Source organism: Fundulus heteroclitus, chromosome 22 (genome assembly GCF_011125445.2).
Source record: "Fundulus heteroclitus isolate FHET01 chromosome 22, MU-UCD_Fhet_4.1, whole genome shotgun sequence".
Lineage (NCBI taxonomy): Eukaryota > Metazoa > Chordata > Actinopteri > Cyprinodontiformes > Fundulidae > Fundulus > Fundulus heteroclitus.
In genome coordinates, this window is record NC_046382.1 from 7673300 (window position 1) to 7689559 (window position 16260).

At 42.1% G+C, this 16260-nt stretch overlaps 1 protein-coding gene across 4 annotated transcripts in view; it reads right to left on the reverse strand.

The window, feature by feature from the left end:
• LOC105915916 (rab11 family-interacting protein 2) overlaps positions 1-15904 on the reverse strand; it is a 26458-nt gene extending 10554 nt beyond the window's left edge. Inside the window, exons 1-4 of one of the 4 annotated variants that reach the window (XM_021309349.2) lie at positions 15717-15904; positions 12929-13518; positions 4655-5061; positions 1392-1746 (exon numbers count right to left, since the gene is read on the reverse strand). In XM_021309349.2, the coding sequence (XP_021165024.2) occupies positions 1392-1746; positions 4655-5061; positions 12929-13281 (1115 nt within the window). In that variant the 5' untranslated portion in view covers positions 13282-13518; positions 15717-15904. Of the gene's footprint in view, positions 1-1391; positions 1747-4654; positions 5062-12928; positions 13519-15640 lie in introns of those variants that run through there. The other 3 variants (XM_036126077.1, XM_036126080.1, XM_036126078.1) reach the window with 3 other exon arrangements.
• Between the last annotated feature and the right edge of the window lie 356 nt (positions 15905-16260).

Sequence of the window (16260 nt, forward strand, 5' to 3'; positions counted from 1 at the left end):
TCCTGGAGCAGAACGGCCTAGTCAAAGTACAGACCTAAAGTAAAATTAGTAACCTGTGGCCAGAAACTGATGGTGACAGAGGCTCTCTGTCCAACCCGAGAAGAAAACCTGCCGTGTCTACAGGAACAAGGGAAGCTGGAATTGCTGTTTTGGGGGGGGGATTGACAGACATGTGCACGCCTCACTTTTCAGATATTTAAAAAGGAAATCTCAAGTATTGCTCTATGTTGTTTTGGTTTAGCCAGAATTGGCCAACATGAAGAAGTTGAAGGGAGATGAACACTTCTAGAAGGCACCGTGCGCAGGGTTCCCACACCTTGGTGAGCATCAAATTCAAGGACCTTTCAAGGACTTTCCACGACCAATTTCCTCAAATTCAAGGACCACAGGTGGCGGCATTTACCTACTGTGACCGCTGAATAGGTTATCATATTTTAATACAATGCAAATTTAATAAAAGACTAAACGGCATAGAAGTTGTTGGGTCAGAAGCAATGCAAGAAAGTGGACTTAATTTATAGCCTACATTGATATTGATCATATTCATAGCCTACATTTATATCCACATTACATTACATTACATATAAGATGTACATTAGCCTACCGTTTCATGGAATTTTATAGAAAAAAGTGCAGCATTGGGATGTTCAGAATTATATCAATTTGTTTCACTTACTTTCATCTTTGATTAAGCTAGTTTTTGACTTTGACTCTGAAAAGTCGCTAAATATAGCGACAAAGTCGCTGAGTTGGCAACACTGCGTGAATGTAACCTATTGGACGCATGTAGGCCTAAACCGTAGCCTACAAACTAACGAAGAAGAGCGGACATACTTTTGCAAATTAAAGGTCTGCGGAATCAACATAATTTTAAAAGATCGTGTGGTAGTAAAATAATGACAAATGAGTCGTCATCCGTGTGAACTTTCAACCCCACAAAAAAATTCAAGGACTTTCAAGGACAAGGTGTTTTTTTGGCTGTTTTCAAGAACTTTCAAGGGCCTTGAATTATTTTTTTCAGATTCACAAACTTTCAAGGATTTCAAGGACCCGTGGGAACCCTGCGTGCGTCTCAGAGGGCCAGATCGACACAACCCCTTTAATAACCACATAAGGAAAGAGAAGCATCGTTTAATAAAGAGAAATAAACATAAACACCCCTGAGCCCTGGTGGCAGACAGAGGCAGCAGTGAAGATGATGGACTGGTGGCTCCAGAGATAAGTGGTTAATTGGGCGGTCTATCTCGGCTGAGGATCTCATTACTGTAGCTCAAAGGGCTTTGTTATCTAAAGAGCCACTAATGACACCTTCCCCTCAGATAAACCACAACGTAGCCACTTTCCACCAGCCAACAGACTTCACGGGCTCTGCGGTTCTGGTTCTGGATTACCTGGTTTTGTAGCCGGAGGTGAAGGGGTTGGTCTCCGCTGCAGAGTCGGCGCTGAAGGGGTTGGGAGAGCGCAGGTCTCCAGAACTCCCCGAGCGGCCCCCGTTGCCGGCCTTGCGGCCTTCTTTCTTTCCCGTCACGCGTTCCAGTAGGCTGACCTTCTCCTTTTTCTCCTTCCGCTCGGCCCGGTCCCACGGCTGCTGGCCCCGCTCGCCTTCGAACGGGTTGCGGTTGCGTGGGAGCGTGGCATACTTCTGTGGCAGGGTGTCACTGATATCAGTGAAAGGGTCGCTGTGTGCTCCTCCGTCCTGGTATCCTGGCACCTCGCTCTGGGAACGCCTGTGAGGGCCGCCTGTACCTGCCGCAGGACAAGTCACACACACACACACACACACACACACACACACACACACACACACACACACACACATCCAGCCGCTGAGATGAACGGGTCCCTCGTTAAAAAGGAGCGAACGTGAAGCCGTTTGTGTGACTGTCTAAACGTCTGGCAGGGCAAACCTTTAGGTGCCTGTGTGAAGACGCCAGCAGAATTAAAATGATCGATTTAGGTACCGTAGTTTTAGGACCATAAGGCGCACCGGATTATAAAACGCATTAAATATTCTTCCCAAGCGAATGAGATTTTTGCATTTAAAATAGTAACAATTCATCTCAATCATCTTATTTTAACTGCAGGATGTCTAATTATCTTGTTTTAGGCGTAAAAATAGGAACAATTCATCTCTAAAATAAGATAATTAGATTTCCTGCACTTGAACTAAGACGATGGAGATGAATTGTTCCTATTGTAAGTGCAAAAATCTTATTCCATTGGCAAATAGTCTGATTTACCTGCTCAAATCAAGGAAAAATACAATGATTTCAAGAAAATTTCACTTACTTTTAGTTCCCTTTTTGCAGTACCTTCACGTCCACAGCTTTCTATCCGTCTCTGTCAGGAGGACAGAGTAGCTGGACTACACTGCCCTGTTTCTAACATAAGTCCAAAATAAACGTAACTTTTATATTAAATTAACTTACTAGGTTTGCGTACTCTTGGCTGCCTTACATGAATGCACTTCTAGTTTAGACATTACAGTCAGGCAGTCTTGAAGACAGCTCAGGGGTCCTATCAAGTAGTGACACAGTGTACCGTACACTGCATAAACGGATCTAAAAATAAGTAAAATGTTCTTAAAATTTGTGTTTTTTCCTTGATTTGAGCAGGTAAATAATATTATCTGCCAATGGGATGAGTATTTTGACCCCTAAAATAAGATACAGTAATTAGACATACTGCACTTGAAATAAGATGATGGAGATGGGTTGTTCCTATTTTAAGTGGAAAGATATTATTCCATTGGCAAATCATCTTATATACCTGCTCAACATTTAACTTATTTTTAGTTCCATTTTTGCAGTGTAAAGCTCTGAATATCCATAGAGCGGAGCGGCTTCATTGCTAACCAAAGTTGTACTTACACATTTTAACACACTTATGAGAGCATTGTACCTCATAAAATCAGTCAGTAAACACAAAAGTAATCATGTATAAGCAGCACCAACAATTTTTCAGAAAATTTAAAAGGATTTTAAGTGCGCCTTATAGTCCGAAAAATACGATAAACAGATTATCAGTCTGTCTTTTAAGCTTTTTCCTCTCCCTGAGTTAATATAATGCCATTAAATGCAGCTGTCCCTGTATAGTGACTCTTCAAAGTGTTTAAAAGGCCAAATTTGTGTGACATAAAATAATTTATACTGATTAATCATTTCAAAGCCTTATTTTCCACCCATGATGTCATATTTACAGGTAAAGTTCAACTGAACAAACTAATCTGGGGGTGTTAACCTGGAGCATCTGTTGGTTGAGTTTTTGTCCAGTTCATCTGGATCCTGACATTTTCACTGAGCTGCCTCCCAAAAGTTCTCCAGATCCACCAGATGATGTGAGAACATCTGATAAAAAACGACCTCGCTGCTGTTCTGGTGAACCCAGTTCTCAGTCTGGCTACGCTGTGGTCGATCTGGGTGCAGAGGTCCAGATGAAGAGCCACACATATACAGTTTATGGATCTGTGGCCTGTTTGGGTTCAACAGACTAGAAAACACGACCCCAAGGGCTTCTGGGAGATTTTAGCCCAGCATTGAATGTTAGGAGGAACATGACTTGAACCTGTCCTGCTTCTGCAGTGGTGCTGTTGAGCTTTTCTCAGCCTCCCTGACCCCGTTCCAGAGGTGGAGACTCCGGTCACATGAGTCCAGTCACATGACTCCAGTCACATGACTTGGACCTCATGTCCATTTGATGACTTCAGACTTGACTTGAAAAAGTGTTCAGAGACTTTAAATTTAACACCAGTGACTCGACACTTGAATTGGACTTGATATTTGACCCAAAATCTAAAGCTAAAGACATCTGTTATATAAAGGGTGTGCACCATTAATTCATTTCATTTGGGTCTGAATGTAAAGTTCTGCTGTTGCATTTTTTACTGTATATTCTTTAAAAATATAGTTCAAAGGAGGACTATTCTTGAAGCAAAGTTTAATTTTACTGTTTTGTAAGGTCGGTTTCATCACAATTGGAGATAAAAGCTGATTTAAAAAGAACACATGCTCTATTATTTACATTTAACATGCATTTCAACACAGTTAAAGACTCATAACAACTTGTAATTTGAAGTTTCAGACTTGGGACTTGACTTAAAAAAATACCTGTTTTGACTTGGGACATGAGGATAAAGACTTGAAACTTGGTCCCACCTCTGCCCGGTTCTACCTCGTTTCTTTAATGGTTTCAGAGAAATGTTCAGGTTTTAGCCATGGTCTGGTTGTCCTGTAGTTTCTTCAGTGTGCCAGGGCTTCTTCTTTGTAGCCTTCTTTTTTTTTTTTTTTACATAAAAACTTTGCAGAAGATTTGGTCTTCTATATAAATAAAGTGAACTGAATTACTAAAAATGTCAGATTTCTGACACTAAATAACCAGAAATTTTTTTAACCTACAGATCGATTCTAAAATTTTGGAACGTTGTGTTTCACCAAAAGCATAATTTGCCAGATTCCTCCCCAGCACTGATTTCAGACCAGCTTTCAGCTCTGTTCCTCAGATGGGAACCAGCTTCCAGGTCTCAGGTGAACTTTACCTGCAACATCCCACCCAGCTCTGCAGAAACCTGCCGATAATCCCTTCATGTAAGCGCGGCTGAGACGGGGAAGCATATGAAACATCACAGCGTGCTAAACCAAACATTAAAGGCTCTCACCACTCTCCTCCACGGAGTTAATGGAGTTGAGTTTGGGCCGTACGTGTCCCCCGATGAGGTCAGACATGGAGTGGGCCGCGGACAGCTTCTGGCCTCCGGACAGCAGGGGCCTCTTGGCCTTCGCCTCCGGCTTGCTCTCTGGCTGCGGGGCCGCCGGCCGGCCGCCGGGCTCCGGGTCGCACACGGCGGAGCGGGGCAGGATGGCCGAGGACGTGTCGCCGTAGCCGCCGTCGTTCTTGCGGCCCTTCACTTTGCTCTTGAGCTTGGAGAAGGGCGAGCGCGGCTTCTCCTTCATGGAGAGGTCGAACATGCTGGCCGTCATGTTGTTCCTCATGAACTGGATGCTGACTTCGATGCGGCCGCGCTCCTTCCTCTTCTTGCCGGGCCTGGACTCCAGGGAATACCAGCTGCAACGGCAGAGCGGGGAGCTCAGGCTCGACAGATTCAACGACACCATTTACACAAAAAGGAGCCGGATTAATGCAGTTCAGCGGCGACAACAAAATCCGTCGGGTTGATCACACGTAATTCAGCATAATTCAGGGAGCCGCGCGTACAGAATAACAAGCAAACAACACAATAAAGGCAAAACGCTGTCATCCTTCGTTCTAATATGCTTTCCCTACCTCTTAATAGACACAAACGTAAAGACCAATTTGAGCTGAATAATCCAAAAGCTGCGATTGCAAAAAAAGGTTTCCACTTTTCTGACACAACTGTGAGCGGCGTTTATCATTTAAAAGGATAAACATTATTCTTTGAAATGTGAACAGAAGGAACGGCCTCCTGAAGAATAATAAAAGGTCCTTGCAGGCTGCTCCTGGCCTCCTGTTTGTTTAACCCTCCTGCCTTTCCAACTGGAAATAATGGGATTTCTTTGCCTTCACCGGGAGGGAGGGGCGGAAAAAAAAAATGTGGCATTTGCACAAATCTGGCCTTTGTTCAGAAACGTAACGACAAGCGAGTGGGAAACTGTGAAGCTCCATCACGGGGCAACCCAGAAGTTCATCCATGCTAATGAGACGGGTCCTCTGCTGGTGAGGCGGGAGGCAGCGTTGGTTAGCAGGCTGGCCGCAGGAAGGAATCACACCGTAGAAACCTTTTCTGTCTAACGGCGCGCATCGTCATTTAAAACCACAATTAGCATCTAGGGCTGGGCAACGATTAAAATATTTAATCGCGATTAATCGCCCTGATTAATCGCGATTAATCGCGATTAATCGCATTGTATTTACAAACTCCAAGAATGAATTCAAAAGTATTATAAAGAGCACTTTTATTTTAATGTTCTGCTGCCATATGAACAAAAGTGTTGTAACATTTGTAGCACTTATTTTATACTGGATATTTTCAACCCATCTATTGAATTTAGTGCACTAGTTGATCTTTTCTTCATAAGAGAACAGCAAGCACTGCAGACAAAATATGGCCTTTTTTGACCTGCTGTATATCAGCCAGTCCCTAAGCTTGATATATCATGAAACTGTTGACCTTTTGGGTTTTGTGGTTTTTATTTTATTATTACAATTAAATAATAATAATAATAATAATAATGTTATGTTCAGTGTTTTTTCGCTAATCCACCTCTTATATATTTCAATCCTTATGTAATTTTGTCTGTGTTGTGTGCACCTGCCTGTTGCTTTAATCCTATAAATTTCCCCGTCGTGGGATAAAAAAAGAATTAGCTAATGTTATCTTATCTTAAATAACACTTTTTAATATATGTACTGGGTTCTTTCAAGGTCTTAATTACATGTTATGTGTGGGCTCCAGTAACATCCATCCATCCATCCATCCATCCATCCATCCATCCACTGATCTACCTGGATGTTCCCTGGAGGACTGAAACGCCTCAGTCAGAGACGTCTGTCTGTGGGTCTGTCGGGGCAGTGAGAGAAGTTTCGTCTCCTCTCTCCGTTTCTGGGGCTCGACGTTTTCATGTTTTTTCACGTGCTTAGATAAATTTGTTGTGTTTCCACTGAAATGAACCGGCTTTTTACAAAACATACAGCTTGATTTCATTTACGGTATTAAAATAAAGCCAAACGGTGCTACTTCCGCTGTTCATGTTTTTTCGCTGCTGCGGTCTCTCTCAGCTGTTTGTGTGTTAAGTTTGTGAGAGCTGAGTGGGCGGGCCAGGCTGAGCCTGCGTGCTGATTGGCTGGCGCCGCTGAGCCATGTACGAGAGGGGAGGGGGAGCGGGAGATGCTGCCGTGAGTGCTGACTGACACTGACTGAAAGCATGTGAGCAACATGCGTTAATGCACGATAAAATAAATATCGCCGTTAATAGTCTAATGAATTAACGCGAAATTAACGCGTTAACTTGCCCAGCCCTATTAGCATCACAACGCTAAATCAAACAATCCCAAAGGACAACTGGACCCGATATTAGGGAGGCTGTGACATGTAATAATGGTGTAACGATAATCCAATGATAATGATCTAATTACATTGACGCAAAAATGAAAAATATCGATCTATATCGTCATTTTTAAGATACGTTTGTTTTGTTTTTAAGAGCTCAGAAATAAAACGGTCAAATCATATTTGTTTTTTTGAGCTAATAATAGTTTTGGATGGGCAGATAATATCGCACCAGGTCGATCAGAAATCATAACAGACGATGTGTTATATCGGCAAATATCGTATCGTCACCAAACAAAGCGATAAAACATCGTATCGTGACAAAGCTGCTGATTTACACCCCTAAAATTCAAAGTAATTAGCTAATATTCTCTTTGATCCAGATGAGCAGACTGGCCTTTCACTGAGCCAGATGGGAACGCTCCAGGAAAGCTGTCGGCTCCTTGTGATGAAGGCAGAAAGAGAGAAAAACGATTGCAACCTTTAACAATAACACAAGTTCATGTTCTTCTAATACAGGGCAGCGCTGCCTCAGAGCAAGAAAACCTAAAAAAAAAGTGAAAGTATAACAGATGCAGCCAGAAAAAATAGGCTTTTCAGATGGTTTCCAATCAGAAAAGTCATTTTTCTGAGTTAAAAAAGCCTTTTGAGCCAAATCCCATTTATTTACTATTTATGGATGATGACATAAGGTTGAATGGGAATATTTTGAATGGATGAGGATGTTGATCGACAACGCAGAAAAAGGATATAACGAGCGCTTTTACTACGGATATCAATGATGCAGGAAACGTTGGTAAGTTCTGTGGAAGCAAGACAACAGGAGAAGATGAATTTCTCCTCACTCCTAAAAAACTATTGCTACGTGAAAAGGTGACTGGTTGTTGTTTATGAGCATAAAATCTATCAGGAAAGGATAATTACCAATAATTAGCAGAAGCAGCACATTTCCCCTTTTGTCTGAGCCAGATAAAAGAATGTTTAAATGTTTTAGCCACATACTTTGTGTCAAAAATGACACAAAGTATTCTGGGCAGCCAGTCGTTTGGGGACTGCTGGTCAGAACCAGAGCAGAAACCTGAATGCTGCCAGAATTATAGTTTCCATCATTTCTCATTGTAATGAAACGTGGGTCACACCAGAGCGCCTTTAAATCCCTCCCCAGGGTACCAGTTTGCTAAGTCTCCAGCCTACTGTGCTCCGGCTACATTCCTCCTGACTGCGCCCTCCTCTATGGATACATCACGGTATAAATACCCACTTTATTTCCACAGGCCTGAGCTGGAGTTGGACATACCAAGCTTTGTTTTAGGCGGAGATCAAACAGTGACGCCAAACTTAAAACGCAAATCGCTCTGAACGTTTTGGTTGAGTTCTTGGCTGTTTGGTTTTGTTCTCACATTTCTTTTTTCCTCCACAAATTTCCCAAATTTAGACACGGAAATAAAAAATATCCAAAGACACAAACCTAAATGCATCTGAAAAAGACTTGTTGTACAAATAATGAAATATCCCCCCCCTTTTTTTTGTTATTTCCATCATGATGAAGCTTCATTAAAACTAATCACTTAATTTAAGCTTTTACTGTTCCTGCATAGATTTGCATGGATTCTCTTGTATTTAAATGAAGATGTTTCACTGCTGTCCAAAATTATTTTAATAACCTAAATCCAAAAATAGTGCCGTAAAAACAAAGCATGCGGGTTGTGGGAGTCCAGCCGGGCCTGCCTGGGTCTTATTCCCAGCCACAGCCTGCCGCCGCCGCCGTGGGGGCCGAGGCTGCGCCTCACGTGCGTCTCAAGGCTAAGATAAACCTCCCTCCTGTGTTTGGACCCACAATTCTGCTACTCCGGCCCAGACCGCTGGGAAACTCCTCATAATCAACAAACACAGGTGCGCGATAATTGCAGGCTGCCCGCTCAGATATGGAGACGGGCTTTCCTCCCCAACGCGTCAGTTCAAAAGCAGCGCGGACGGGCCGCGGCGGCGTCCAGGGTCCCGGCATCATTGTCCAGCTTGGCAGCAGCGTGGGATTACCAGGGCCACAGCCAACATGGGCACATCCATTACAGAGCCTCTGCTGAAAAGGTGCACAGCCTGGAGGTGCGTCGCCTCAGACACCTAAATAAATAGCAGCCAGGAACGCTGATTGTAACATATTGTCATTGAGGCTACTGATGGACAGGAAATGTGCTGACGTCTCCCCGCCACGGGACGAGCAGCGATCTAATTAACACCAGATCCACCTCAGCCATGCGGGTCAGGGTAAGGAAATCAACGTCAGACCCGCACCGCTCCACAATCCACCTCTTTCTCTGGTTGGGTAGAGCTTTTATTTCACCCTGGGTTCACTGAAAGGCGCCTCATTAGCGCAGATGCAGCGACCGATCCTTTCCAGGCCGACTTCCTTCAACTGCTGCCTTGAACAAAATGCAGTACGATTCTGCCAAAAATTAAAAATGTGATTTAATTTTTACTTTTCTCTGCACTAACCACAAGCAACAAAAAAAGCCTGTAGGTAAAGATGCTTCTAAACAAGAACTATTTAAAACAAGAAATTTAACTGGTTTTAGTAATCAGAATATTATTATTCAAGAGAACATCTTGTTGAGTTGGACATCAATCCTTATTGAAGATAAAGGGCAACCAACAAACCAGTCAATGTATTAAACAGTCTGATCGCTACTTAATGCTGTGGTCAGATTCCTGAAAGTTTCTGGTAAAAATACTGTGATTATATAAACTCTAAAACAAATAATAAAACTAGATTATCTCTCTGCTGCAACTCTCTTCCCTTCCATGTGGAGGTAAACCCACTTTAAACATATTACCAACACTTAAAGGATCCGATCCATTTATTGTTATGTAGCCAAAAATTACATACCTCTGCCATTTGGAAATTGCGTTTTTTCTAAATTGTGATTATATTACAAATCTGATTAATAGTCCAGCCCTACTTGAAGATTTCCTGTTTTTTCTGAGGACCACAACACATACAAAATAATTTAATTCAACTTTGTTTAATCTAAAAAATTAAATGTAACAAACTTGGCCATAAAAGGGAAAAGATTCCTTGATGGGCGTATTTGATTTGAATCCAGCAAGAAGAGGAAGGAATTACCTCCATTTACACCATCTGCCCCCAAATTTTATCTGTTTTTTTTTTTAACTGAACATGACAGAAAAAGAGAAGCTACAGTTATAGCTGGTTTGTTAGAGAGCATCTAAATGGGCGTTTTCTTTTTATTAAGGCAGAAATGAGGGTTGGTCGGTATGAGGCTGATCAACGAGCCGACTGCCTCCCACATGGAGGTGAGACAGCAAACCCTGCAAAGAGGCTCAACCACAGGCCTTTCAGGCTGGGGAGAACAAACACGGCTGCATTTTTTCACACAAAAAAACAAAAAAAATTGCTCCATTGGGAGTGACTTCCTAAACATGTTCGTCCAGCTCCACTCGTTTCAATTGGGCCTCCGAGTGAATCACTGACGGCTCTCGCTCGCTCTGCTAAAGACACGACTGAGCCGCAGAGACACGACAGAAAAAACAATTAAACCGCCGAGTGAGTAAAAAGAAAACGTCCTGCTTTAATAGTTGTTCAGACAAGGCTGCCTCACTGGGCTATAAACTATTAAAAACAGACGTTTAAAATAAAAAGAACCTGTAAAACAAGTGTGTGACGAAAAGAAAAGGCCAGAGTGACGGTATTTGTGTCATCTGGGGAGAAGACGGCGGGTCATGAACTTAATAAAGGACGGGATGAAACAGGCCGGTCTAAAATAGCATTAACACATGTGGCAAATGTGACTAAAACACTGATTTATTTCTGCTGGAAGACCTCGTGACTGGAAGAGGGCCGAAAATATTTCCCATTTCCTCTCAGAGGTCTGCTCATCACCCAAACTTTGTACACACCAGCACAGATCTGTGGATTTAGGAGAGGATCCCTCATTTAAAAGATGGAGACTTCAACCAGATCCTCCTGGTCAATGCAATAAGAAAGAAGAATCCAAACGGAGGCGTTCTGATCTGCTGTGAGACGGATTATTAAACGCTTTCTAAAGGTTTCTGTTGGGGAATGTTGTGATTTTTAAAAACCCTACATGGTTCATGAAGAACAACCTGTTAACTAACGTATTCACTTAATAACCAGAGTTTAACCGATAAGGGAGGTGAGGGTTATTTGTTGAGCTTCTTTCCAAACTGTCACAAAAGAGCAGAAAACCAACACAATAGCTATTAAAATCAAGCGCCACCGTCATAGGCTGTAAAAACGTCAAATAACACAGAATAAAACACTAAATGAACAGAAAAACGCTTAAATGAGGACTTTAGCTGCTTTTTAAAGTGTCCACAGAGTCACTTAACTTTAGTTAAAAAATACGTTCTTCAACTACTCTTTGGCTCATTTACCTTTAAATTACCTAAGTTTAATGCTTTTAGTAGAATAAATGACACGTTGAAACAATCACTGATGAAAGCTTTTACTGCTAGTGGGAAACGTACCTGCAGTTGGAAAATCAAGATGGAAAAAGGGCTTTAAGCTTTAAAATTTAGAGGATTCAATTCAAGACGTTTCGCAACTTTTTAAAGCCTGTTATTAATAATATTCTAACTTATTTACATACTTTTGGCAACAAATGTTTTACCTTTAAAACTTGAAAATGTTTAATAAAATGCATCTACATTTGTACTGCGACTGGTAGCGCTCGGCCCGCTGATCGGTGACGCTCTGCAGCCTCTGCTCGTATTCACGGCTACTCACACTCTGGTCTCTTCACGCGGCTCCAACACTGATTGAACTAGGGCTGTGCATAAAAATCTATACAAAGATTAATATTGATGTTTTTAAAAATGGTTTAATATTGATGTTTTGGCTTTCAATATCGATATACCTCCCAACCCCTAGGGGGCGTTATTACAGCGCGACATTACTGCTCACAGTGAGGAAGTGCAAGTGAGACGAATTTGCGGACCGGTCTTCAGGATTTTAGAAGCATCTTCGTCCCTAAAATCAGACGTTTGGGCACATTTTTGGTTTCTGTGATACGTTAAATGCAGTGAACCAAATGCACTTTATTTTCCTGTTTATATATCAGTGTTCAATAAATTGAACATAAATATAATATTTGGCTGGTTTTATTGATTGAATGAATTTGAGCAATAATTTGAAAGTGATAAATATCGATATTGGAGTCAAATCAACCTGAGCTGGATCGAGTATTGTATCGTATCGGCTCATCCTAGCTGATACCCAGCCCTAGATTAACCTCCTACAGATTTCCTCTGATAGCACGCAGAGTTTTATTATTCGGCTCTAAAGTAGATCTGGCATCGCGTGCAGCTGCAGTCTCCAGTTAACTCGCGTTTTGCTCCTGATTATTTCTATAATATAATGGAGCGGTTTGGTGACGTAGTTTTAGGCCAACGTTAGCAGGTTTACTCTCTAATTATTAACAGAAAAAGCTTTCCCACAGCTTGATAAATTTGGTCCTTGGCTTTGAACGTCGTGAAGTTTAATGCCTCGCGTTTCGGCTGCTCTCTGTGCAGAGAGCTAAAGCAGCTCTAAAAATCTTCATAAGTGGGTAAAAAAACACTTAAATCATTAGAGAAAACCCAGATTAGTTAGTTTAGCGGCTTTGCTGCGGGCTGACAACCGCTGTGACTTTTAGAAACCGGCTCACTGGGGCTGCAGACCGGTCTCCTCACAGAGCAGATGAGTTCAGCCAGGGACTCTGGAACTGAAGCATTAATGTCGTTACACGTCAGGAGCACCAGCTTATTGACTTTAAATGAATATTTTAGTGTAAGGCATTTACTGATAATGTCGATCTCACGGATTTCGTCTGACTCCTTCAGCAGCAGCACCGCAGAGAACATTCTGACAAACATCTCGGTACTCACTCAGTTTTCTTTCTTTGCTTGTTGTCAAATATCTCATTGAGGTTGATGGTCTTCTGGCCCAGGAACTTGTCCATCCCCACTAAGGACCGGTGCATCACCGTCAGACACAGCACATACACCTCAGGGTTGCCCTCCACAAGCAGGCCGGGTAACTCGAAGGAGGCCTCCTCCTTCCAGACGGGGCTCGCCGTCTTCTCCGCCACCGACGTGGAGTACTTCTCCTTCCCCAGCTGGATGATGGTGTAGGCATCGTTGGTGCCGTTTTTGCCTTTGGGCTGTAAACCGCTTGCTTGAAGAACGGTGGCTTGGACATGGGTTGGAAACCACTTCTGCGACTGCTCAGCCAGGGACATGTTTATCCCAGAAAAAAAATCAGCTAAAAACCCGCTCAGGAAAATAAAATGAAAATATAATTTAGGCCAACTGTTATTTTAGTGCGATCACTTTGCAAAAAAGCATGGTTCCCTAGAGCTGACTGTGCATGTGGGTGTGGCTTATGTAGCTGTGGTAACAAGCGATGACGAGTCTGGCAAACAGCGCACGCCTCATCTTCTATTAAATCATGGATGTCCAAGCCACGGCTGAGTCATCTGCAACAACAGAGAGAGACAGAGGAGCGTCAGGACGTTTCCCAGCACCAGAACATGACTCAGGGAGGCTCACCTGCACCGCCTCCATTACGTCTGTTAAGAGTTGGAGCCAACTTGACCTTCTACTGGTCTTGGTCCGCATGTGGATTAAAATATTTAAGCGTATATTTTATAGCATGCAGACCCTTTCTATCTGGAGTATTAAAGAAAACCCCACTATCTAAACTTTTAGTTCAACAATCAAGTGCAACAAATATCACACATTATGTCAGCATCAAAGCATAGATTTGTTCTGATGTTTATCTTAAAGCCCAACAGTCTGTCTGTCAGAGATTCTTTTTTTAATGCTTTCAGTAAGCAGGAACAAAAAAAAAAACATCTTTCTATAGTCAAATTCTATTTATTTTGAATGTGTAAACCATGCGCAGAGAGCATCTTGGGGAAAAAAACAGAGTAAAACAAAGCAGCTACAGCAGAATGTGCGGTGATGCAGCCCCCGCTTCATTAATTAGGTTCACTGATACAACTATCAGTTATTTTATCAATTAGAAATTTAAATTACACAATGTTAGGAGGCCTGAAGTTAGAGTAAGAGAAAGAAATATTCACAGATTTCAGCTCAGAGCTATTGGCTGGTTTTATCAGATGTCTAATTGATTGGTGCGTCATTAATATAAGTGTTCAAAGGATGGAGAGTAAAGACAGCGACTCATAATCTCACCTTTTAATATGTTTCGTTCTCTGTTTATTGTTATAATGTGATAAAAATCAGTAGAAACATAGTATAGTTAGGATTCTCTGAGGAACCAGTCCAGACCTTTTTTTTTTTTAAAGAACATGCTCAGCTGATGGTCAACTGACAGCCATGTGAGAGTCTTTAATAATCATAGTCTGTGAAGCAGGAGAACAACTCCTCCAGAAAGTGTTGACTGCACATTATTAACTGGGACTGCAAAAAAACAACATTAAACTAAAATGATCAATGAGTCCTATCACAAAAAATAACATTAAATTAAAATGATCAATGAGTCCTATCACAAAAAACAACATTAAACTAAAATGATCAATGAGTCCTATCACAAAAAAACAACATTAAATTAAAATGATCAATAAGTCCTATCACAAAAAAAATAACAATTCAGCAAACATCTCCCTGTGCAACGATCCTCAGCAGAGCCAGATTTATATTTACCGAAAACGACTCGCAGCTACGTGTGTTTTAGATGCTGTTTGGTAATTATAGCAGAGAACAGCATTCAAGCACTATAGGTAATGCTACAAACACACAACTTCATGTTGGTGAGTGAGTTAGGTAGAGCAGAGAGGAGATGCAGTAAGAATTAAAGGTTTTTATAAGAAATAAACCGTTTCCATAGTTTCATAGGAGACCCATGCTCCATCCATCCATCCATCCATCCATCCATCCATCCATCCAAAAAGTGTTACAAAAAATAAATGATTTCTAATAAAATTGTAATTTTCCTATTGAACTTTTAAACTGTACACATTTAGCATAAGAACAGATAGCATTTAAAGTTAAACAATGCATCAACTTCTTAAAATATGAATTTCTGAGAGGAAAAAAATCAAATTAATTTAATATCTGGCTTCGGACAGCTCATTAAAGACAGACACTAGCTTCCCAAGTGTGCTGACTGTGGGTTCGTGTGGCTTTAACCTCACTTGGTGTGATGTCACAATTGGAGAACACAGAACACCATTTATTTGTTTAGAAATGGTAAGTAATTAAAACTGACCACATTTCGCTTTACTGTCATTCCTTTGGCGCAAATTCCACAGGATTTTTTTTACCCCGGACCAACTAGTCTGAGCCTTTCCCCCTCATCCAGATTTGGGCTTTTCGCCGCTGTCATCCAGCCTGTGGTCTGCAGCACAGCCGCCTACTAACGTCATGACATGCAGCAACAGCCCCTTTGTGGTTGAACAGCAGAAACCTGACAGATAATCCCTTTAAATTAGTGCTTCCCCGTTATAAAAGAGGCATATTTTTCAACTAAACTTATTAAACTGACTTGCGCGAACACAGAGTGCCTTCGGGCGGCTTAAAACCCGCAGACGAGCTGCAGAATGAGGGAGTTCCCGACTGACTTAGCATGGTTACCTGCCGTTAAGCCGGGGCAGGGTAGCGTTAGCTTGTGGCTAACGAGCATCCCGGTGCCTCGCGCCCCGCCGCTTACCTCGGTGTCATGTCCACCGCCGCCAGACGGACTCCCAGCGCTGCGGCACCCAGAGCGGCGACCCGCGCCGACATTCAAGCGCTGCCCTGCGCGGCTCCGACGCCCGCCAAGTCTCGGTTGTAGGGGCTGCTGTTGTTGTTGTTGTGGCACGAGCGGCGCGCTGCTGTTGGGACAGCGACTGGATTCGCTTCCTGCTCTGACGTCACGTCCTCCTCGTCTCGGCAAAAGGTCACGCGCGACAAGGAAAGAAAATTCCTTGTTTTTCTTTTTTTGTTGTTGTGTTTTTTAAAGCTATTAACATTAACATTAACATAAAAAAGACTCTCAGAGAGGATGGCCAAATATACATAAACAGATAAAGATTCATTAATTAATTGATTAATTATTAATTCAAAAGTACAAAGTATTACATATAACTGCAGGGGATTTATGTCAAGACAAACATTTAAATCAAACATAGAAGGAGCCATGGAAATATAAACAACAAAAAAGTGGATGCCATTGAAGTTGGGAGAAGTCAAAACTCAATTTTTTGGCATATCTG